The sequence below is a fragment of the Bufo bufo genome, chromosome 6, assembly GCF_905171765.1.
Source record: "Bufo bufo chromosome 6, aBufBuf1.1, whole genome shotgun sequence".
In the NCBI taxonomy this organism is placed as follows: Eukaryota; Metazoa; Chordata; class Amphibia; order Anura; family Bufonidae; genus Bufo; species Bufo bufo.
The window spans coordinates 305901801-305926056 of NC_053394.1; the positions used below are offsets into that span (position 1 = coordinate 305901801).

General features: G+C 48.0%; 1 protein-coding gene across 1 annotated transcript in view; it reads left to right on the forward strand.

Moving 5' to 3' along the window:
* NPEPPS (aminopeptidase puromycin sensitive) overlaps window positions 1-24256 on the forward strand; it is a 79792-nt gene that overhangs the window by 10490 nt on the left and 45046 nt on the right. Inside the window, exons 2-4 of the mRNA XM_040434933.1 lie at window positions 2173-2257; window positions 15588-15665; window positions 16867-16988. Coding sequence (XP_040290867.1) covers window positions 2173-2257; window positions 15588-15665; window positions 16867-16988 — 285 coding nt within the window. The remainder of the gene's footprint in view (window positions 1-2172; window positions 2258-15587; window positions 15666-16866; window positions 16989-24256) is intronic.

Genomic DNA, 24256 nt, shown 5'->3' on the forward strand with positions numbered 1-24256 from the left:
TAATGAGGTAGACGGCGGTAAGATGCAACTCACAACTTTTACTGTTGATGACTTTGGTTGCAGCAGTACAAAATACAGTCTCTGGTTGGTATGAGAGATAATCTGCAAGTCCACTGTTTCCAGGCTTTCTTAGGCTTGATTTGAGCTGTGGTTGGGGAGTACCTTATTCCTGTTGATGTGCTCAGTCCTATACCTTGTCCTTTCCCTCCAAGCTGAATATTGGGACAGGTAGCTAATCTGTTTGCCAGAAGAGTATGGTGTGGCTGCCGGAAGCTAGAAGTCCTTCACCATGTGCAAAGGTGTCTGTAGCCCTCTATAATGGCTGTTATCACCAATGAATCGCTAGGAAGCTTGTTTTCTATTCCAGGGAGGCAAACTCTATCCTACAGGTCAGGGATGCAATTATATAGTCCGGCCACAGAAGGAAAACGCTCTTCTGCGCCTCACACCCTGGTACTACCACATAGCAAAGTTGGCTCCACTCACTAATCTGTGGTGTGAAGTCTTCACTCTCCATAATCTCTCCCACTAATCTGATCTGATCTACTCAGATCTGCTCTAGACTCTCATCCATTCTCAACCCTGATCTCCACTCTGATCTGATCTCCTCTGACTAACTAGGCCTGACCTAGGTATATATAGAACCTAAGTTTTATCCCCATCTAGTGGTGGGATGTATAAATTACACCTAATCTTCCTGGTAACAGGCATTTTGCAGGTAAATTGGTACAAAGTCACATAATACAGCATAACACAGTTTTTAGAGTAAAAAGTGCTTTTAAGCAGTGCCCACACACGTGTAGTGGGACACAAATTTCTGTGTGTTTCTATAACATATCCGCGCCAAAGTCCAAACTTTCTAATTGCAGATTAGGTGCAGTTTTGCCACAATTCTCTCCCTTTATTGGAAAAATGGTGAAATCCACAGCTAAAACCGCTAACATAATTGACATGTGGATTTGGAAATCCGCACAGAAACAATCCGCAAAGCATACATGAGATTTGTGTAATCTTATACACTTTGCTGGTACTGCTCTACACTGCGGTGTTTACTCACGTGTGTAGCTGGCCTTATAGTGTAACATTAGACAGTCTTATACTGCGCAAAATGTACGACAGTGCCTGATGCTGGATGATAAATCTTTAGACTAAGTTTCTACCACTCATTTGTTGGCATTATTTACTCAAAAAATAAAAAAATTGCCAAAGTTATGGTGAATGGTTTACCCTTTCTTGTGAAGCCACACAACATTTTCCCTCTAAATCACGCACCCCTGCTGGATGCCCCGGAAAAAGTGTCTAAAGCGGTTAATAAATGTGGTGCCAGTTTTATTTTTCCTGCAGATGAAGCTAAAAATTCTGGCATTTCTTCAATATTAAATCCTCCCCATAGTGCTGGGAAATGTTCTCGTTTGCCGTGTTAGCATACTGTGCAAAAGAAAATATAATCACTTTTTGGCCGCAAAATTTGTGACTGGAGCATGGATGGAAATTGCTGCCATGTAAATGCACCCTTGGCTATACTGAGTGAACGTTTTCCTGGATACATACAGATCCTGCAGCTTGTGCCTGGAAATTTCTGTAATGACACAGCCTAGTCCTCATCGCTGAATCAAATTAATGGCTGACGCGCTGGGCCGGTCTGCTCTCAGCTGCTAGATCAATTGCTTGTCTCCTTTGAACTCTGCTTCCTAGTTAGACTGGGTGCTTCATCATGGAGATAGTCCTTTGACGGTCGCCCAGCCTGGTAGAGAAGGCGCAGCCAGTGACCTCCAGCATTCCAGCTGTGGTGAAACTACGACTCCCAGCATGCTCCATTCATTTCTATGGAGTCCTGAGAACAGCCAACCAAAGTGTGCATCTTGGGAGTCGTAGTTTTACCGCAGCTGGAGTTATGGAGGTTAGCCATCACAGGCCTAGGGTGTTGGGTCAAGAAGCTCTGGTGGTACATTTTGACTTTTTATGTTAAGACTGGGTGGTGTTTGAGTAGCCGTTACAAATGACATATGGAATTGCCACCCAGCTTTTCTAGAGTACTGAATGGAGAATCTGCAAGCAGGGGATAGAACGTTAAATGACTAGGTAGCTTGCTGAAGGTTTACTCGTGTATGTGACGTAAGTGGGGACACGCTCAGCCTTGTCATGTTTGACATACGTGTTTTCTCTGTGCAGGTGAAGAATGCCACAAATCAGATTGTCATGAACTGCGCAGACATCGACATCATCACTGCCTCGTATGCTCCAGAAGGAGATGAAGGTGAGATATGAACATATATAGTGAGATATGAACATTATATAGTAACATAGTACAGTCCTGATCAAAAGTTTAAGACCACTTGAAAAATGGCAAAAAATCATATTTTACATTGTTGGATCTTAACAAGGTTCCAATTAGAGCTTTAACATGCAACAAGAAGAAATGGGAGTGAGACAAAACATTTTTTGAGCATTCAATTAATTGAAAATAACGATTAAACTGAAACAGGCTGTTTTTCAGCTGATCCAAATTTTAGGACCACATGCCAAATCTGTGCAAAGATGTGGATTCATTGTCATTTTCTGTCAGGTAGTCACACGTTGTGATGGCAAAGGCAAAAAAACTCTCCCTTTTTGAACGTGGTCGGGTTGTTGAACTGCATAAGCAGGGTCTCTCACAGCACGCCATTGCTGCTGAGGTGGGACGCAGTAAGACAGTCATTTGGAATTTCTTAAATGATCCTGGGGGTTATGGAACAAAAAAGTCAAGTGGAAGACCCCAAAAAATGTCATCAGCACTGAGCCGGAGCATCGAATTGGCTGTCCGTCAAGACACTGGATGATACTCGACCCAAATTAAGGCCCTTACTGGTGCTGTCTGCAGCCCCATAACCATCAGACGGCATCTGAGACTGAAGGGCTTCAAAAACAAAAAACGTCTTCAAAGACCTCGTCTCCTTGAACGCCACAGAACTGCTCGTTTGGACTTTGCAAGAGAGCACCAAACATGGGACATTCAAAGGTGGAAGAAAGTTTTTTTATTCTCTGGTGAGAAAAAAATGTAACCTTGATGGTCCTGATGGTTTCCAACGTTACTGGCATGACAAGCAGATCCCACCTGAGATGTTTTCTATGCGCCACAGTGGAGGGGGCGCCATAATGGTCTGGGGTGCCTTTTCTTCAGTGGAACAATGGAGCTTCAGGAAGTGCAGGGGCGTCAAACGGCCGCTGGCTATGTCCAGATGTTGCAGAGAGCATTCCTCATGACTGAGAGCCCTCGTCTGTGTGGTAACGACTGGGTTTTTCAACAGGACAACGCTACAGTACACAAGGCCCGCAGGAGAAGGGACTTCTTCCAGGAGAATAACATCACTCTTTTGGCCCATCCTGCATGTTCCCCTTATCTAAATCCAATTGAGAACCTTTGAGGATGGATGGCAAGGGAAGTTTACAAAAATGGACAACAGTTCCAGACAGTAGATGGCCTTCGTGTGGCCGTCTTCACCACTTGGAGAAATGTTCCCATTCACCTCATGGAAACGTTTGCATCAAGCATGCCGAAACAAATTTTTGAAGTGATAAACAATAACGGCGGAGCTACTCATTACTGAGTTCATGTTGGAATTTGGATTTCTGTTTTAGGGGGGTTTAGTTTTTTTTTTGGAGGTCTGGTCCTAAACTTTTGATCAGCTGAAAAACAGCCTGTTTCAGTTTATTCGTTTTCATTAATTTGAATGCTCAAAAAATGTTTTGTCTCACTCCCATTTCTTCTTGTTGCCGGTTTAAGCTCTACTTGGAACCTTGTTAAGATCCAGCCATGCTAAATATGATTTTTTTGCCATTTTTCAAGTGGTCTTAAACTTTTGATCAGGACTGTACATAAGGCCGAAAAGACATTTGTCCATCCAGTTCGGCCTGTCATCCGAATACCTACCCTAATAGTTATGTAGTGTTAAACGATTAGGTATCTCCGAAAAAGTGTCAGAGCACATAGGGCTTGTTCACACCTGCGTTGAGGCTCCACAGATTCCATCAAAAACAGCGGAGGACTTTTTTTTTTTTTCTCTGCTAAAAGGGAAACCTAATGGACCCCATTATACTAAATGGGATCTGTCTGACTCCGTTTGGGTCAATTATTTTGCCCAATTCGGCACTTCTGTTTGTTCCTTGTTTTGGAGCAGAACAATGGAAGCAACGACGCTGGTGTGAACTCGGCCTAGGACATTTTCAATGTTTTGTGGAATGGACATATGGATGCGGAAAACATCTGTGCTTTCCACATCTGTATGTCTGTTCTGCAGAAGATAGAACATGTCCTATACTTGGCCACAAAATGTGGTCAATGGGTCTGCAAAAAAAATGCTGCAACATGGATGTCATCCCTTTTTTTTGTGGACCGCAAAATACATACGGTCGCGTGAATGCCCCTTGAAACTGCAAGGGCTCATGTCACTTGCCTTAATAAAGACAAAATTTTGGGGAAAATTGAGAAAGTGACTTGTATAATACAAGGGGCACAGCTAAGTAGGACCTACAATGGGTCCGGTCGGAGCAACTTTACTCCACAAATGGGGGGTCCAGCAGTGCGAGTAAGAGTTTTGAGTGAAAAAGAAAGCATGTGCTTTACTAATCCTAGATCTAAAAGTAGATTTAAAATGTCTAAAAAGGAAAGACCTGCGTGGGTTTTTACATATACATGCACGTTGCATTGGGGGATGTCCACAGAGCCATGTCATATAGTTTCAGAAGGAAGTGCAGGACTGATCGTGACATACTCAGCGTTGACTACAGCAAATGACAAATGAGATTGCAGAGTGTCGAGCAGGGGAAGAAGTGAAGAGGAAGCAAATCAAGTGACTACGGCTTGTGATGATTTAAGCTTTGAAATGTTCGGAAGGAAAGTGGGCGACTTAAGAATGGGTGTGACAACTCATGTTGCTGTGTTTAAGAAGAAAGTGCATGTGGCCTAATAATCCCTTTGGAATGAAGCCTATAAGTCATTAATAGCACGGCATGTGAAAGCCTATGGCCTGAAGAAGATTCCCACGTAGTCAGGTGTCATAGTGGTTGTGTAAATGGACCGGAAGCGGCTGAAGTGGACAATATGGCCGAGGGCAGTGGAGGAAGCTATAGGGAAGCAGCATTCCTGAATGGATGACTATTACCCCTATGTGGCCTAGCTCACTGCTGTCTGTGAATATTGGGGGGGATATATTAACCTACTTAAAGGGGTTGTCTGGGAATAAATAATTTTTCAGCCTGCCTCCACTATGGAAGGAGCCATACTTACCCACTCCCTGCCACTCCGGTCCTGCACGTTGACTCCCACGTGTCCATCTGTCAGTCTGCAGCTTGTTTCCTCCCAGGCATGGTCACCTGCTCCACTGCAGGCAGTGACTGGCTTCAGCAGTGACTTTATCCACAAGGCATACATGGCTGCTGAAGCCAGTGAAAGAAAACAAGCTGCGGACTGGAAGATGAATATGCGGGAGCCAGCACACGGGACCGGAGCTGCGGAGAGCAGGCAAGTATGATCGTTTCCATAGCGGATGCAGATTGAGAAGTTATTTATTCACGGACAACCCCTTTAAGACCACTTTCTGGTGTACAAAACTCTTAGTTTTTGCTGAAGCCACATTTTGCACAAAATGGTTAGACTTTTTGTAATCTTAAGCTGCTCTTAAAGCGTTCTAAAAAAAAATAAAAAATGGGTGGAGCCTCCCGGAAGTTATGCCGCTAATCTACGTCAGCTCATTGCTGGGGTAGACTTGCATTTCTGGGTTACACACACATTCCGCCTCGGCTTCTTAATAACTTTGGCGCACTAGTATGCCAGTGTTTTTTTTATGTTTTTAAGTCACCTGAAGTATTATGGAGAAAAGGTGGCGCATTTACTGTAATATAGAGAAAAGTGCTCATGATTGCAACATTTTTCTCTAAGTGTACTTTAAGATCAAAAATACCAGTTTTACTTGAAGCCGAGTCCCTACCTCCGGCATGGTGTGCGTACAGTTTTTTTTTTTTTCGAACCCACAAGCAGAACCAGCATTTTTATAATAGTAGTAACGTTAGACAGAACCTGTGGAAATTGCTATTGAGATTTGTTTGTTTCTGTGTACTAATGAAAGAATTCCCGACTTTTTATTTCTCTTCAAAGGGAATGTATCATCAGAAAATAACTTGATTAAATCACGTTTTAAACATCACTGTTAGGCCACATGCAAGCCTTATAGTGGCACACAAGGTATAGAACTACAGTTACTCTATGTGCCGCCACATGGTGCATCCTTACCTGGTTCCGTCGTAACATGGCAGTTGTTTTGTATGATCTAAATACCTCCCTCCCTCTTCCTTGGGTGAGCTTGTGTGTGTGTTCTGGACTGGACAAGAGGAGACTACTCCAGTGTCCGACACCTGTCAGTGGCTTATCCCCCTAGGTCATCAGGACCCCTGATGGTCAGCTGAGAACACAGCGGCACTCCTGTGAGCATTGCGGCCCTCTTGCAGCTCACCAAGCACAGTACCGTACATTTGTATAGTGACTCTGCTTGGTATCACACTCAGCCCCATTCACTTCTATGGAGTTGAGCTGCACCTAGGCCATGTGACCAATGAACGTGTCGTCACTTAGCCCAGGGAAAGCTGAGAGAGGGCCGCGGCGCTCACAGGAGTGGTGCTGCCTTCTCAAACGGCTAATCGGCAGGGGTCGCGGGTTAAGGACCCCCCAACGATCAGATTTAAATCTCAGAAAACCCCTTTAATCTGTGTATGACCAGCTAGACACAGTGGCAAACCTGTTAATTTTCACTAAGCTGTTAGAATTTTAATAGCAGTTTACACCTTCCCTGTAAGACAAAAAAAAAGCAGAAGAAATGGCAGACAGTTCTACGAATATGTCCTTTTGTGATACTTGGGGATATGCGCATGGGTCACGTTTTGTGTGATAGTGGGAAGGGGGAATGATGACATGTACTCAAAAGATCAGAAGGATATTAGATTAACCTATGCCTTAGGGTCCATTCACATGTCCGTGTGTGTTTTGCGGATCCGCAAAACACGGACACCGGCAGTGTGCGTTCCGCAATTTGTGGACTGCACATCGCCGGCACTTTATAGAAAATGCCTATTCTTGTCTGCAATTGCGGACAAGAATAGGACATGTTCTATTTTTTTGGGGATCGGAATTGCGGACCCGGAAGTGCGGGTCCGAATCCGGGCTGCATATCGTGCGGCCCCATAGAAATGAATGGGTCCGCAATTCCGTTCCGCAAAATGCTGAACGGGATTGCGGACGTGTGAATGGAGCCTTAAACTGTATAAATCGCCTAATGTTTGCTATGTAGAGTTCAGTAGGCTCGATATAGAATAAGGGCTAGGCAAAATCTACCAGGTATTCCACAGCAGAAAATCTTCTTTCTGCAATGGTTTCTCAATATATATTTTTTAAATGTCTTTTTATTTGAGTTTTTCAAATATGTGATGCAAATATAACATTTGACGGGCACATATCACAGTGTATGAGACATTTGGAGATATAAAAAGTAAATACAAACGTATTGAAAAAATGAAAACATTGAACATAAAATAAAAGAACAATATAAGTACAATAAGGATGTGTTTCATTCCAACCTGATTCAGTCCCCCAGGGTCTCCTTTATCTCTCCAAGAGATAACACTGATCCAAAGACGAAGGGTTTCTCAATTTTAAGGCCTGCTCACGTTTTGGCCCTATTGAATCCAGCTAAGGCTACTTTCACATTACCTTTTTTTGCGGATCCGTCATGGATCTGTAAAAACGCTTCCGTTACAATAATACAACCGCATGCATCCGTCTTGAACGGATCCGGTTCTATTATGTCCACGCTTGGCTCAGTTTCGTCAAGCGGACAGCAAAACGCTGCAGGCCTCCAGAGCGGAATGGTGACAGAACGGAGGCAAACTGATGCATTCTGAGCGGATCCATTTTTCCATTCAGAATGCATTAGGGCAAAACTGATCCGTTTTGGACCGTTTATGAGAGCCCTGAACAGATCTCCGAAACGGAAAGCCAAAACGCTAGTGTGAAAGTAGCCTTAGACTGCGAGTGGACACAGCACTGAGAAAGGACATGTTCATTCTTGACATGGCTGTAAACCATGGCTGCATGTACTTCGGCATAGCCTCCTGTTTAATCTGCACCAAATTTTGCTGGCAAAAGACTCCATGTGAACATGACCTAATTGTGTATTATGTACAAACACCCTCATTGTAGGATATGTAAAAAATTAATAAATCATTCTGCCCCATCCCCCTCCTGTATAGGGGTGTAACGCTCCACAGTTTTTTCTCCAGCTTCAGAATGTATGGAAACGCTGAATGTCAGCCAAATGCTGCAGGCATGGGAAGTATGACATGTTCTACCAGGGAGTTGAATGACTTTGAGATGAACAGGTCACCGAATGCAAAATTCTTTCTGTGGTTCATGATGGAAATTCATAAGAAGACCAGAGGAATAATGTAAAACTGCCCATAGATACAACGGCTATAAGTAAGAATGGGCATGCAGTGCTGGACCATTGAACAGTTAAAGGGGTTGTCTGGCTGGATGACCTTTTTTAAAAAAATGAATGGATTAAGAATAAATTAGGTGCTGGTATAGACCAGTGTAGACCTGGTAAGTAGGTCTGCAGTAAACAATTATTTCAGTAATAGAGTATTCTATTGATTTATTTTTTTACGGTTAACCGAGTAATCTAATAATAAAAAATGAATTAATAGACTGTTTTCCTTTATAAAAACTCATCAGACCCCCCTGCCTTCAGTCCCCAAGGGTCAGCCCAAGTGCATCTGTTCCCCCAGTGCCATCAGCTCCACTATCCCCCCCCAGTGCCATCAGCTCCACTATCCCCCCCCAGTGCCATCAGCTCCACTATCCCCCCCCAGTGCCATCAGCTCCGTTCCCCCAGTGTCTTTAGCTCTTCTCCACCCCAGTGCCATCAGCTCCGTTCCCCCAGTGTCTTTAGCTCTTCTCCACCCCAGTGCCATCAGCTCCGTTCCCCAGTGTCTTCAGCTCTTCTCCACCCCAGTGCCATCAGCTCCGTTCCCCCAGTGTCTTTAGCTCTTCTCCACCCCAGTGCCATCAGCTCCGTTCCCCCAGTGTCTTCAGCTCTTCTCCACCCCAGTGCCATCAGCTCCGTTCCCCCAGTGTCTTCAGCTCTTCCCCACCCCAGTGCCTTCAGCTCCACTCAGTGCCATCAGTCCCTCCATGCCATCCATTGCCATGTCCCCCAGTGCCATCAGATCAGCCCCTCCATGCCATCCATTGCCGGCTGTCCCCCTGGATCCTGACGTCACACAGCATCGGGTCATAGTGCGCGCTTATGTGCACTATGACCTGACGATGTGTCAGGATCCAGGATGCAGTGCAGGGCCGGCGGGTGACCACGGAGCTGTAAGGCTGGGTTCACACCTGAGCGTATTCGAAAAGCGCTTTTTACAGGCTTTTTTATCGGGTGCTTTTGAGGCGTATTTTGGGGCATTTTTGTATTTTGAAAACGCGCGTAGTACGCGCATTTGTGTGATTAATCCAATGAAAAACGGCCACAACAATACGCCCCAAAAAAGCTCCTGTACTTCTTGGTGTGTAGGGCGTTTTACAGTGCGTTCGTATGCGCTGTAAAACGCTCAGATGAAAACCATGCCCATAGGGAAACATTGTTTTTTGTCTGAGCGTTTTACAGCGCGTAGGAACGTGCTGTAAAACGCTCAGGTGTGAACCCAGCCTTAGTAATAGCAAGCGCTTCACTCCCGCTCCGTGGTCACATGACACAAATGAATCCTCGATGCAAAAAATTTGAATCAATGTTTTTTTTTTTTTGTGTTGAATTACTCAATTCAATCGAGTAATCGTTTCAGCCCTACTGGTAAGCATTGACAGGGGAGTTTTTTTTTAATGTTTTTCTTTTTTTCTTCTTTTTTTTAATACTGTTTTACTGCCACAGACACATTTAGGTGCAATTTATTTGATTTATTTTTTTTTACTACTTGTATTTTGGTCAGAGCTCATCTGGCAGCTCGGTCGCAACAACCGCCTGATTGTGACACATAGGTTTTTGCCCTCCTACTACAATAAAGTTTTTTTTTTTTTTTCTTTTAAGACGTTCATCAGGCTGTGACTAACGCAACAACCGCCTGACCCAACCCCCGACCTGATTTATGACAAAATCAAAGTTGAACTTGAGGCCACAAATTGGCATTGTGGGCCTCATGTTAGCAACTGGGCCACAGGTTGTGCACCTCTGATGTTAATAATAAATATGCGGCCTGGAGCTCGGGTATATAGCGGCGTGGGCTTTCCCTTATTGAAACCATCAAAGATCTTGCCTGTCTTTTGTACCTGTACCCATGATCGAGAGGTGACCACTCCGTGTTTGATTATTTTGGTCTGAGAGATGCTGCCTTTTACAAGCCATTAGTGCATCAGGCTATTAAGGAGACAAATGCACTAATGGAGCTTTCTGGCCATGCCAGAGAGCAGAGCTAAGCTGGATTTATATCGTTAGTGCTGGGGGGAGGAGAGATCAGCGCTGTGTGCCTGCAATCTGCAGCGGGCATGTCCTACACAGCACCACTAGTAGGTGAGGACGCAGGGCATACTTCTTCATCCGCCAGTGTCGTTCTGTAAATAAGCCATCATTGCAGATAATAAGCATCTCTTAAAAATGACTCATCACCCCCAGTCCTCTGCTCCTCTCCCTTCAGCACATGACAAGTTTGGGCTTGCCACGGACATTCTTTGGTCGGCTGCCAAATGGCTTGTCCGTGTGAAATTTCCTGCATACTACACTGAATGTGCTAACCCATGTCATACCATAATCTGCATTGCGGCGCACACCCCTGCATGGATCCCTTGCACCTGAGGCATAGGCCACAGGTCATAGTGCCCCAGCAGGTGCCCTGTAACGTCACACTGATCTTGCCGTCGAGGAGCCGGTTCCGTGCTGCTACCTGCTGTGGAGCAGAGTAATACCCAGTGCGCACCCCTGCATGGACCCATGGCACTTTTACGGGTGATAATGCCACAGCAAGTGCCCTGTGCCATCACGCTGATTTTGCTGTTCTGCTGCTACCTGCTGTGTATGTCCACCTGTGGAGCAGAGCAATACCCAGTGTGCATTTTCTTGGCGCTGTCTGAGAATACAGTCATCATACTGTATGACACTAATGGCGTGCAAATTCCCCCCCATCAGGGGCCTGTTCAGTGTCATGAGGATTAAAGCGTTGCTGCATCTGACTAGTGGGAACAGGCTGGCACCATGTGAAGGTGAGCAGAGAAGCTTCCGTAGACGAGGGCAGCCTGCCGAGGACATCATATACATTGCTTCCTGCTGTGCACTGCTTGCATCGCCATCTGACTCGCTGTCAAGACGCCACCTGTAGTCACCTACAGCCAGGAGCACGGATTGAGGAAGGAAAATGGATATTGCATTACGATAGCTGGCTGTATGCGTGAAATATATATATCTCGATATATTATTTGGAAAATTTGGAGCGGTCTAGCAGCCGGCAGTGATGAAATCTTAAATTAACGAGTTCTGACATCTCAAACACGATAGTGGATTACATCTTCTGAAAGGAAGGCGAGGCGCCTATTGAAGTTAGAGCTTACTCACACATATTAAATCACAAGCGGAGGAAGCCTTTCCGTTTGCGAAAAAATAGAACGCAAGAATGTGAATAACCAAATAAAATATAGAATAATTTGGGTAATGGGGGCTTGATAATTTTGTATAACTGCACCCTAGCCATCAAAATCAAGACATCACCTAATCTGACGTAGATCCTTCCCCTTTACGATGCAGATGGGGCACATGGAGGGATCAAGAATCAATGGGTGGGATGTAGTTGTGGATGCAGCCAACTGACTCTTGTGGAGGGAGAAGTAATTAAAGGGGTGTTCCGACACCCAGCACCCCACCCTACTGATCAGCTGTTTTAGGTAGCCGCTGGTGCTGGGAAATAAACATGGAGCCAGAAGTAGAAGGCAATGACCATGGCATACTGCAGCATGTGTAGTGGAGGCATGTGGCCTCTCATAGCCCAACAGATCTACTGTAATTTATGCCTGGCTGGCACATGGATTGCCAGGAGAGGCATACATTAACTTCTTCTTAAGAGGTGCAGGTCTCTTATAAATTTGTTCCTGCTTACTCCACTGCACTTTTTGACCTATGAAGCATCTCCATGAATTCTCCTATACTGTCTAGAATGTCTGTGCCACTCTAGTGCTGTGAAGCTCTACCCACTAGTCGTTAAAAGGATCCTGTCACATAGAACATGGTGTCTGAGCTGCAGACAGCATGTTATAGAGCAGGAGGAGCTGAGCAGATTGATATATAGTTCTGTGGGAAAAGTCAGAAAAACTGCTCATTCTGGGCATTGGAGTCCAGGAGGCGGTCCTATTAGCGATTGACAGCTATCTGTATTTACAGTCATACAGGGAAGGCTGTCAATCACAGATAGGACCGCCTCCTTGTCTTCAAAGCTCAGAATGAACAGGAATTTAAATAAAGTACAAGTTTTACAGAATTTTCTTCTCACAAAACTATATATCAGTCTGCTCAGTTCCTTCAGCTCTATAACCTGCTGCCTCCATGTTCGATGTGACAGGTTCCCTTTAACTGCCTCATCCTGAAAATGGCCAATGATGGACGTGGCGTGACCCTGTCCATAGGCGATCCCAGTTGCACAGACCCAAGAGACACTGATGGTCTGAGTTGCAGCACTTTTCCATCCCTCAGCAGCCATATTCAGGATGGGAGTGACGGGGCTGGAGAAGACCTGGATGACAGGTAGGTGCAGAAATTCTAAACATTGACTCACATTTACTAATGGAAGTGCACCTAGAATTTGGAGTAAATTGCCCCAAAATGTGGCCTTGTTTGATGTACCTAAGTTTAGAGAAGTTATCTGCGCCTAGCCTGAAAGGGGTTATGGCTTCACAGGAAAGGGGGCCTAACTTAAGATGTGCCGTTTTGCGCCACAATTCTGGAGTAAAATTCTGTCTCGGCATAATCTGACCAATAGTTGGTATAGAGTCAGAGAAAAGTCCCTATCCCTGCACCAGATTTATCATCCGTCTGAACCCCTGTGATAAATCTGGTGCAGGTCTAGACAGCTGGTCTATGCTTACGGTGGCTGGACCTGCGGAGGGATTCATCCTTACCTATTTCACGCTGTTATGCTCCCCTGCCCCAGCCCTCTGGTATGACGCGGGTCACGTGGCCGCTGCAATCAATGACTTGTCCCCCATGCGTTATGTCACTGGGTCATGTGATGCATGGGGGACACGTCAGTCATCGCTGCAGCGGCCATGTGACTCGCATGAAACCAGATGTCGACGCTGTGTCTGTAGAGCTCAGCGGCAGCAGGGGAGCAAAGGAACAGCAAACCAGTGACTCCCTCCGCAGTTCTGACCACACTGATGGAGAGAATGTCTGCCCGAATGGCCCTCAGAGATGAACAACTCTAAGATAATTGCACCCTAGTATTTGTAGCTTGTTTCCTCTGTCTCTAAATTCCTCATTCTTTCTGCATGAAGATGTGGCAGCCATGTAGCGGCACCGACTTGGCCACAGAGCGCCTGGATTACAGTGTCAGCAGTGAGGGGAACTGTCTCGCTCAGGATGTCTGTCGCATTGTGCTGACATGAGTCTGAATGTGCCAGGTATGACTTCAGCGTTGCTCTTGATGCCAGCGTAGTCTGCAATCGCCCGCAGGCTTAGTGCCAGCCTTCTCAGCAGGTTATGCTGCCAATACTGACAATGTCCCTATTGCAGAGATTCAGCACAGACTGGGAATGGTCTGCAGTAAAACTGGGAGCACACGGGTGCAGTGATTTACTGGCATTGTCTTCCTTTTCGGGGCGGAGTTGCTGTCTGGGGACTTGTGGGCTGGGGAGATTGCCATAGAGCCCAGTGGGAAGAGACGCTCTTGGCTCTGTGATAAATTCATGTTTCATTTCACGCTTTTCACTTATATTGGTGGTAATTCTGTGTTTAGAATAAATCTTCGGGCTTTGGTCAAAGCTTAAATTATACAGGCGCAAAGTGCCGAATCTAAAGGGGCCACGAATATCCGATAAATACTAGCGACACTGATGGCAGATCCTTCCTGTTCTATTTCATCCTGCAAGCCAGTGGGTGTAAAAGAACTGTCCAAGGGGGCGCCCATTTTACCTCCATCTCCCTTTCACAGGCCACACATCATAACAGCCTGTGTCCGGGAAGCAACCTGCCGCTGCAGAACCCCCACTTCCCCTTTAGATTGAAAGATCAGGCAATCCAAGCCTCCTCCTCTTTACAGATGCCAAAATCCCTCTGCCAGATTTCTGCAAGACTGTTCTAGGAGCTGGCAGAAATGTTTGCAGACTGCTTTACCTGCTTTATGAGCACATTCACCTGCACACAGACGGAAGGGTCCTCTCAACTCTCCGTATCTTGGGCATTGATTCTTTTTATATAGCTGTTTGCATGGCAGAGGAAAAGGGGAGACTAACAAAGGGATGCAGATTAGGAGGTATTCTCTCCTTAGGGTCCATTCACACGTCCGTAACGTGTTTTGCGGATCCGCAAAACACAGCAGCAATGTGCGTTCCGCATTTTGTGGACCGCACATCGCCGGCACTAATAGAATATGCCTATTCTTGTCCGCAATTGTGGACAAGAATAGGACATGTTCTATTTTTTTCGGGAACGGAAGTGTGGGTCCGCATTTCCAGAGCCGGGCCGCACATCATGCCGCACCATAGAAATGAATGGGTCCGCAATTTCGGAACGAAATTGCGGTCGTGTGAATGGACCCTTAGAGTGGTGGCATACTGCTGGGGTATGCCATCACTTAACGAACTGTGCGATCCCCGCTAATACTGAGAATAATCCAGTTTGTTTTTTCCCCCTGCCTTTTGGCCACCTGGCTTGTTAGGGAACTGCAGCACAGCTCCATTCATGTCGGCAGCACTAAAGGTGGCACAAGATGTGTGGCCTTTTCTTTTCTTTTTTTTTTTTAACAAAATGACAGATTTTCAATTTGTAAACTTAAAACCCTTCGGATAACTTTAAATATTTATTTAAAGGGAATCTGTCTGCCACAAACCCCCCCCCCCCTCCCTCCAAACTGGCTAAGGATTGTTTCACACTTGGGTTTGCCGATCTGGCAGGCTGTTTGCGGCCGGAATGCCGTCTGCCCCCATTAAAGGGCTTATCCTACCTTTTATAATGCCCCCTCTAATCCCGGGGCCCTCACACAGGTTGTACTTACCTTGCTGCCTGGGGGGGCGGTCAGGGTTGGGGCAGCCAATAGCATGCCGCAACGGGAATGAGCCCCCTTAGCATCGCTGGTGACGCTAGGGAAGCTCGTTCCCGTTGCGGCCTGCTATTCGCTAAAACATGTCCTACTCTTGTCCGTTTTGTGGCCAAGAATAGGCAGCTCTGTGAGGTTAATGCGACATGCACGCGGCCCGTATCTGGATTTTGTGGGTACTCGGTTTACAGTCATGTGCATTGAATAGCATTGGGTTGATTCGTAATGTCCGTTCATGATTTTATGATCCGCATTCCCTTTCTCTGTTGCAGAAGTCCATGCCACAGGTTTTAACTATCAGAATGAAGATGAGAAAGTGACTCTGTCCTTCCCCAGTACTTTGCAAAAAGGTAAGTTAAAATAAATAAATGGATGTCTCGAAGATGAAGGAAATTTGCAGACCCCTGTCTAGAAGATGACCTTTATAAAGTGATGCAGCATGTGCTATTGCGGTGGAGCCGAGAGGCACTGCGTGGCCCGCTTATGACGCTTGTGTGATGAATGGAGGCACAGGCGCCATAATTAGAGTGCAGCGCTTGCTTCTCAGTGCTTCCTTTAGTGACCCTCTAGCTTTTTACCTATAGTTCTCAGCTACTATTTAAAGAGGAGCTTTTACCTCTCCTGACATGTTTGTTTTAGTAACTACTTCTTGCATTCCCCAAATAATAATTCTGGTGCATCTATTCTTATGTTGTGCCGTTCCTCTAATATTCCTATTTCAAGTTTATGAATTAATTACTAGGAGTCTGCAATTAAAGTCCAACTGGGTGTTACCAGGTGAGGGTATAACCCTGCCTAGTCTGGCATTATACAATCAGTGCTGCCAGTATACAGGGATACCTCCCAACAGATAACACTGATATACCTTTATTGCATAATGCTCTGACTCCTCGACTCCGACTCCACAGCCCTGATACTGCTAGCAATTCATTCATAAACGTCTAGTAGGAATAACAGAAAAATGGCACAACGTACATGCTCTAGAATTGTTATAACATAGAATGCAAGTAGTTACTAAACGGACATGCCAGGAGAGATGACAGGTCCTCTTTAAAGGGGCTGTCCGTTTTCCTATATTGATTACCTTTTTCTCAGGATAGGTCATCAATATCATATTGCCAGGGGTCCGACTCCCAGCACTCCTGCCGATCAGCTGTATGATGATAAAGCAGTGCTCGTATTAGCGCTGCCTTCTCTTCACGGTTTACCTGCTCACCGTCGGAGGATACCAGAGAATGGGGCAGGAAACCGGACAACCCCTTTAAGCTTACTCATAGACCTTAAGTGACACAGGGCAGACAGTCTGGCATATTGCCCAATTACCGAGGCCCCTAATTACAATAAGTATTTTATAGTCTTCTGGGACTGTACGCCTCTGGTCAGGTAGCAGACTTAATTGCTGTTGTAGAGATGTTATATTTCACAGCTCTGACCGCTCATGCGCTTGTTTTCTGCAGCAGCTATATCCCCTGCTTATTGTGTATCCCACCATTCCCCATCCAATAATGTGAGACTGTGTGTAGTTTTTATCTTGATTGTGTATATGTGTAGGTACTGGGATGCTGAAGATTGATTTTGTTGGGGAGCTGAATGATAAAATGAAAGGATTCTATCGCAGTAAATATTCCCTGGCTGCTGGAGAAGTGCGCTATGCTGCAGTCACGCAGTTTGAGGTAAGGAAATGTGGATCCTGGGTATGGTTCGTGAAGACGGCTCTCAAAAGAGAATTAAGAAAATAAAATTGCTGAAGATACTTAAATATTACTTTATTTTTACTTTATATTGGACCCAAATAACCAACACGAGTTACTCATTCACCCATTTAGCTTCCCAATACCATTTACCTAAAACAGATTTCTATAAATATTTAAGAATCAGACATTCTTTTTCCCAAATCTCTATTAATGATCCAATATTTCCCAAATCTGCATTTACATTCTTTTCTATCCAAAATCCTATAATTAAAGGTATTTCTAATTTCTATGCTGATATTAACAACGAAAATAACCTAAAGAATAAATATTTACTACAACGGGAAAAAGACCCAGGAACAACCCACTCCTCGACTAACCAAATATCTAAAGGAATGCACCACTGTGAACTTGAATGAGTCCATTCTGCAATTTTGCGGAACGGGGGCGGACCCATTCATTTCAATGGGGCCGCAAAAGATGCGGACAGCACACAGTGTGTTGTCCGCATCCATGGTTTCGCTATCGGACAAGAATAGGCATTTTCTATTATGGTTGCAGCCATGTGCGGTCTGCAAATTGCGGAACGCACACGGCTGGTATTCGTGTTTTGCGGATCCGCAAAGCACTACAGCCACCAGAATCGGCCCTTAGATGGCATCTAACCGTTAAAGCTAAACCATATCAACCCCAAATACTCAGATTTATGCTGGAAAAACTGTGGAGGAACTTATCTACATCTATAGTGGTCATGCCCAAGAATTCAAACATTTTGGAAAACTATTTGAAAAACTAAACAAAATGCTTCACACAAACATTCGACCATCTCTGGATTTTGCCTTATGTTTTCTCCCAAACCAACATATCCCACAACAAACCAAAACTCTGGGATCTCATATAATATTAGCCGCAAGAAGCCTCATGGCAAAAAAGTGGAAAAGTCCAGAAATCCCCACCATCTCAGAAGTATGGACATCGGTCTCACATGCTTGTAACATGGAAATTACATTTGCCTCATACTCATATCCCTGAAGAAAACCACAACATACTGATAAGCTCTTCTGCATCACTTGTATGCAGTCTCCATTACCACAGTCCGTCCTCTCTGTACATCATGTCTCCTCATAAATTCCATTACTACAGAGATGCAGCTGAAGAGCTTATCACCTGTATTCAGGATCATAATCCCTGTCCAGTAGGGCAGAGAGGAGGATGAGGCAGCTCTTTACCTCAGTGTTGTGAAGTAACTTGTACTCCTGTGTGATAGGACAGGTTTTGTTTATACTAATAGAACAGCGGCCATTTTATTTCTTCTAACGATCGTTTCCTAGACAAAACGAGCCATTATAACTAATGAAAGGTATTTGGGAATATATTTATAATAAAGTAATATTTAAAGAGGACCTTTCACCGACCCTGACATTGTGAACTAAGTATACAGACATGGAGAGCGGCGCCCGGGGATCTCACTGCATTTACTATTATCCCTGGGCGCCGCTCCGTTCTCCCGCTATGCCCTCCGGTATCTTCGGTCACTAAGTTATGGTAGGCGGAGTCTGCCCTTGTTCTGCTGTAGCGCTGGCCAATCGCAGCGCAGAGCTCACAGCCTGGGAGAAAAGAACCTCCCAGGCTGTGAGCTCTGCGCTGCAATTTGCTAGCGCTACAGCAGAACAAGGGCAGACTCCGCCTACCAAATACTTAGTGACCGATGATACCGGAGGGCATAGCGGGAGAACGGAGCGGCGCCCAGGGATAATAGTAAGTGCAGTGAGATCCCCGGGCGCCGCTCTCCATGTCTGTATACTTGGTTCACAATGTCAGGATCGGTGAAAGGTCCTCTTTAACCATTTAAATTTTTTTATTTCTGGAGAACCCCTTTAATGTCGATTTTGTATGTAACATAGTATATAAGGCCGAAAAAAGACATTTGTCCATCCAGTTCAGCCTGTTATCCTGCAAGTTGATCCAGAGGAAGTAAAAAAAACAAAACAAACGTGAGGTAGAAGCCAATTTTCCGCACTTTAGGGGGGGGAAATTACTTCCCGACTCCAATTAGGCAATCAGACTAACTCAACTGGATCAACGACCCCTCTCTAGTAGCTATAGCCTGTAATATTATTACACTCCAGAAATACATCCAGGCCCCTCTTGAATTCCTTTATTGTACTCACCATCACCACCTCCTCAGGCAGAGAGTTCTATAGTCTCACTGCTCTTACCGTAAAGAATCCCCTTCTAAGTTTGTGTACAAACCTTCTTTCCTCCAGACGCAGAGGATGTCCCCTCATCACAGTCCTGGGGATAAATAGATGATGGGAGAGATCTCTGTACTGACCCCTGATATATTTATACATAGTTATTAGATCTCCCCTCAGTCGTTTTTTTCTAAAGTAAATAACCCTAATTTCTCGCCCATATTCCTTGGGGGACACAGGAAACCATGGGTATAGCTCTGCTCCCTAGGAGGCGTGACACTAAGTGAAAGCTGTAAGCCCCTCCTCCATCAGCTATACCCTTCAGCCTGGAGAGAGAGACTACCAGTTTTTGCTTAGTGTCCAAGGAGGCAAGACACTCCCTGCTTAGGCAGGGTTGTTTTCCTATAATTTTTTATTTTTTGCGTTATTTGTTGTTTTTAATTTGGTTTTTTTCTACTTACAGGGACAACAGAGGCGCACTAGACCCCTCTGTTTTCTCCCGGGGTTGAGTCGCGCCAGTGCCGGTAATACCGCACTGCCGCCTCCCCCACAGAAGACAAGGTGGACCAGGGCAGCCTCGCTCCCCTGCGTCCCGCCAGCTCAAGGGTCGCCCGCACGCCAAGTCCCTCCCCCGGCTTCCTGCCACTGCGGTGCCAGTGGCTGAAGGGGCGACCCTGCTGGATGGATTGAGGGCGAAGACAGCGTATGGTGAGAGTGGCTGCTCCAGCCTCCCCTTCCCTCCCTCCCACCGCTGCTACATCTCTCCGTGGTGTCCATCAACCCCCCCCCCCGCCTCCCCCATGGGCATATCGGGGCCGGCAACTTTACCGGCCATCATTTGGGGGGGACTTCGTTCTGGTGTTGCAGACCCAGGACAAGATGGTTCTTAGGGGGGTGATTACCTCTTTAACGGCAGGGCAGTCAGGGGGACGGCTGTATACAGGAGTCGTCACATTCAGGCACGGTGGGGGCCGCTTACTTGGCGCGAACGGCACCTTTTCATTTTGGCCGGCACTTCATCTACCTAGGGGGTTAAATCATTTTGCCGCGCGCGCGGCTCTGCTTCTCCTTCAGCGCGGCAAGGGGGGGGGCGGAGCTTCCTACATGCGCTCCGCTACTTCCTGTTTCGTCGGGCTCCACATCTCAGGTGCTGCGTGGAACCCTCTCTGCCGTCCGATCCTGAAGCTATTCATCTCCGTGCCTGCCGCCTCTCCTCCACAGCCTCCCTTCAGTCTGCTGCCCTTGCTGTCTGCCGCTTGCATCATCTGGGTCTGGTAGGACTGTTAACCCCCTCCGTGCCACCAGTACTGTTGCTTGGGTGTGATCCCCGTTTTTCACCTGGGGTCTCCCACTTTAAGTGCAACTTTTTTTCCACCATGTCAGACCCTTCTGCAGCTGCCAAGCCTTGGTACCATGCCTGTACCGCTTGTAGGGAAGCCTTTCCCCGGGGGCAGTCTGATCCGCACTGTCCTGCATGCCGAGCTCCACCGCAGCCTCAGTCGCCCGCTGTGTCGCTCCCTGCTTCCTCTGACCCGCCTGACTGGGCTAGATCCCTGTCCCAGGCCGTGGAAAGCCTCACTCATGTCGTGGGCCGCCTAATAGACAGGCCGCCTACCCCGCAGGACGCCACTCTTACTGTCGCGCCCTCCGGGTCCATCGCTTCTGCCGCTGCGGCGGGTTCACCCTCTCTTAGTGACCCTTCCCGAGCTAGGCACTCTCAGAAGCGTTTTAGAGTAGAGCGAGCCTCCTCCTCGGATGCCTCCCTCTCCCCGCGTGCGCACTCAGACGGGCCTCTCCTCTCCAAAGGATTCGCTCTCTGAAGGTGAATTGGCGGTTTCAGATTTGGAAATGGACTCGGCCCTTCCGTCCAAGCTAGCCTCAGCGATGGGTCAACTCATCTCTGATATTCGTGACACCTTTAAGGTGCAAGATGACCCCCCTAGCTCTGACGCAGCTAGCGTCTCCTTTATCAGACCCAGGCAGGCCTCAAAAGTTTTTCCAATCCACTCTGATTTCTCCTCCGTGGTGTCTAAGGCTTGGGCTCGCCCGGACGCCCGTTTTGTCAACCCCAAGAAGCTGGACATTTGCTATCCTTTTCCAGCCGATGTCGTGGCCACCTGGTCGTCCCCACCCAAGGTGGACCCCCCTGTGGCCCGTTTGTCAAAGAACACGGCCATCCCTGTTCCCGACGGGTCCTCTCTTCAGTCAGCGGAGGACCGTCGCATGGAGACCCTTTCCAAGGGCATTTTTGCTGCCTCCGGTTCTGCCCTCAGACCGGTTTTTGCCTCTGCTTGGGCAGGTAAAGCAATTTCTGCTTGGGGTGCGCAGCTGGAGCAGGAGTTGGACTCGGACGTCCCCATCCAGGACCTACGTTCCTTGGCCCAGCTTATTATTCGGGCCGGGAATTTTGTTTGTGAGGCCTCCCTTGATGCGGGAGCCCTTATAGCACGCTCCTCCGCCCTGGCAGTTTCTGTCAGGAGGGAACTCTGGCTGAAGGTTTGGAAAGCGGACGCTGCCTCCAAACGTTCCTTGGCGGGGCTACCGTTTGCGGGTTCCCGCCTTTTCGGGGTCCGCCTAGACGAGCTTATTTCGGAGGCCACGGGTGGTAAAAGCACCCATCTTCCTCAACCCCAAGCCAGGGGTGCCCCCCGCGGACGACCTAGTGCATCTCGTTTTCGGTCCTCCCGCAGGACCTCTGGGGCTCCCCCCACAGCTGCCGCTTCAGTCCCTCCCCAGGATAAGCGTAGGAAGCCGTTTTTTCGGGCGCAGCCCTCCTGGCGCAGGCCGCAGGCTGCCCGCACACCCGCAGCAAAACAGTCCTCTGCCTGAAGGCGCGCCCCCACCCACCCGGGTGGGGGGCCGGCTCCTCCTTTTCAGGGACGTCTGGATGGCTCACGTCTCCGACGCCTGGGCTCTCGAAATTGTGTCCTCCGGATACAAAATCGAATTCGCGTCCTTCCCTCCAGATCGGTTCTTTCGCTCCCGCCCGCCGCGGGACCCGAAAAGCGCGGCTGCGTTCTCCGCGGCTGTTCAAGCCTTACTGGACAGAGGGGTGATTACCCCCGTTCCTCTAGAGGAAAGGTTCCAAGGGTTCTATTCGAACCTCTTTGTAGTTCCCAAGAAGGGAGGTTCGGTGCGGCCCATTTTGGACCTCAAAAAGCTCAACCGTTTTCTCCTCCTTCGACGGTTTCGGATGGAGTCCCTCCGTTCCGCGGTGGCTTCCCTGGAGCGGGGAGACTTCATGTCTTCCATCGATATACAGGATGCCTACCTCCATGTTCCGGTAGCCCGGTGTCACCATCGCTTCCTCCGATTCGCCGTGGGGGACCTCCACTTCCAATTTGTCGCCCTTCCCTTTGGGCTGGCAACAGCCCCCCGGGTGTTCACCAAGGTCCTGGCCCCGGTTTTGGCCTTACTCCGCTCCAGGGGTGTTTTTCTCCTACCGTACTTGGACGATATCCTCATCAAGGCTCCGTCCCTTTCTCAAGCGGTTGCCAGCGTGGATCTCACTCTAGAGACTCTGGCGAGGTTCGGTTGGGTCATCAACTTCCCCAAGTCCTCCCTTCCCCCCTCCAGACAACTGGTCTTCCTGGGAATGCTTTTAGACACTGGAGCGGCGGAGGTACGTCTTTACTCGGAAAAACGATTGACCCTCCGCCGGGCGATTCGGGGTCTCCTTCTCCACCGTCGACCATCCTTCCGCTTCTGCATGCGGGTCTTGGGGCAGATGGTTGCCTGCTTCGAGGCGATCCCATTTGCGCAGTTTCACTCCCGCCCTCTCCAACGGGCGATCCTCTCCTCCTGGGACAAATCGCCGCAGTCTCTGGATCATCCCTTCCATCTATCGCCTCCGGTGCGGTCATCTCTCCGCTGGTGGTTACAGTCCCCTCTTCTGGGCAGGTCCTTTCTGCCGCTCAACTGGTTGGTGGTTACAACCGATGCCAGTCTCTTGGGCTGGGGAGGCGTGTTTCCTCCCCGATCCGTCCAGGGCATTTGGTCTCCATCGGAGTCCAAACTCTCGATCAATGTCCTGGAGCTGAGAGCGGCCCTTCTGTCTCTGCGACACTGGACTCATCTGCTGAAGGGTCATCCAGTTCGTGTGCAATCGGACAACGCCACGGCCGTGGCATACATAAACCACCAGGGGGGCACTCGCAGCGCTGCAGCGATGCGGGAGGTCACCAGCATTCTCCGTTGGGCGGAAGCCCACGTCCCGGCTCTATCGGCAATTTTTATTCCAGGGGTGGACAATTGGGCGGCGGACTTCCTCAGTCGCACCACTGTCGACCCCGGCGAGTGGTCTCTTCACCCGGAGGTATTCGAGGCCATTTGCCTTCGTTGGGGCATGCCGGACGTGGACCTCATGGCCTCCAAGTTCAATCACAAGGTCTATCTGTCCCCGCCTATCTGTCCAGGGCCAGGGATCCGGGAGCTTGCGGAGCCGACGCCCTCGTTCGTCCTTGGCGAGGCTTCGCGCGTCCGTACATATTCCCTCCCATCCCACTCCTGCCCAAAGTCCTTCGGAAGATCGCGGCGGAGGGCGTCTCGGTGATTCTGGTCGCTCCGGACTGGCCCCGCCGGTCTTGGTATGCCGACCTCATGCTGCTCCTGGCAGACGCGCCCTGGCCGCTGCCCGCCAGGGAAGATCTTCTCTCTCAGGGACCGATCTTCCACCCGCGTTTAAGGTCCCTACGTTTGACGGCGTGGTTGTTGAGACCACCGTCTTGACACGTAGGGGTTTTTCTGCGGACGTCGTCCGCACCATGATCCGTGCCCGCAAGCAGTCCTCTTCTAGGATCTATTATAGGACCTGGAGGACCTATTTGGGGTTCTGTGCCGATCTGGGGATTCCTCCGCTCCGCTTTTTTCTCCCCACTGTTTTGTCCTTCCTGCAGAGCGGACTTGCCCAAGGTCTGGGTCTTAGTTCTTTGAAGGGTCAGGTGTCTGCGCTGTCCATTTTGTTTCAGCGCCCACTGGCCCCCCTTGGTCCTGTCAAGACCTTCCTTCAGGGCGTGGCTCACGCGGTTCCCCCGTACCGCCCTCCGGTACCGCCCT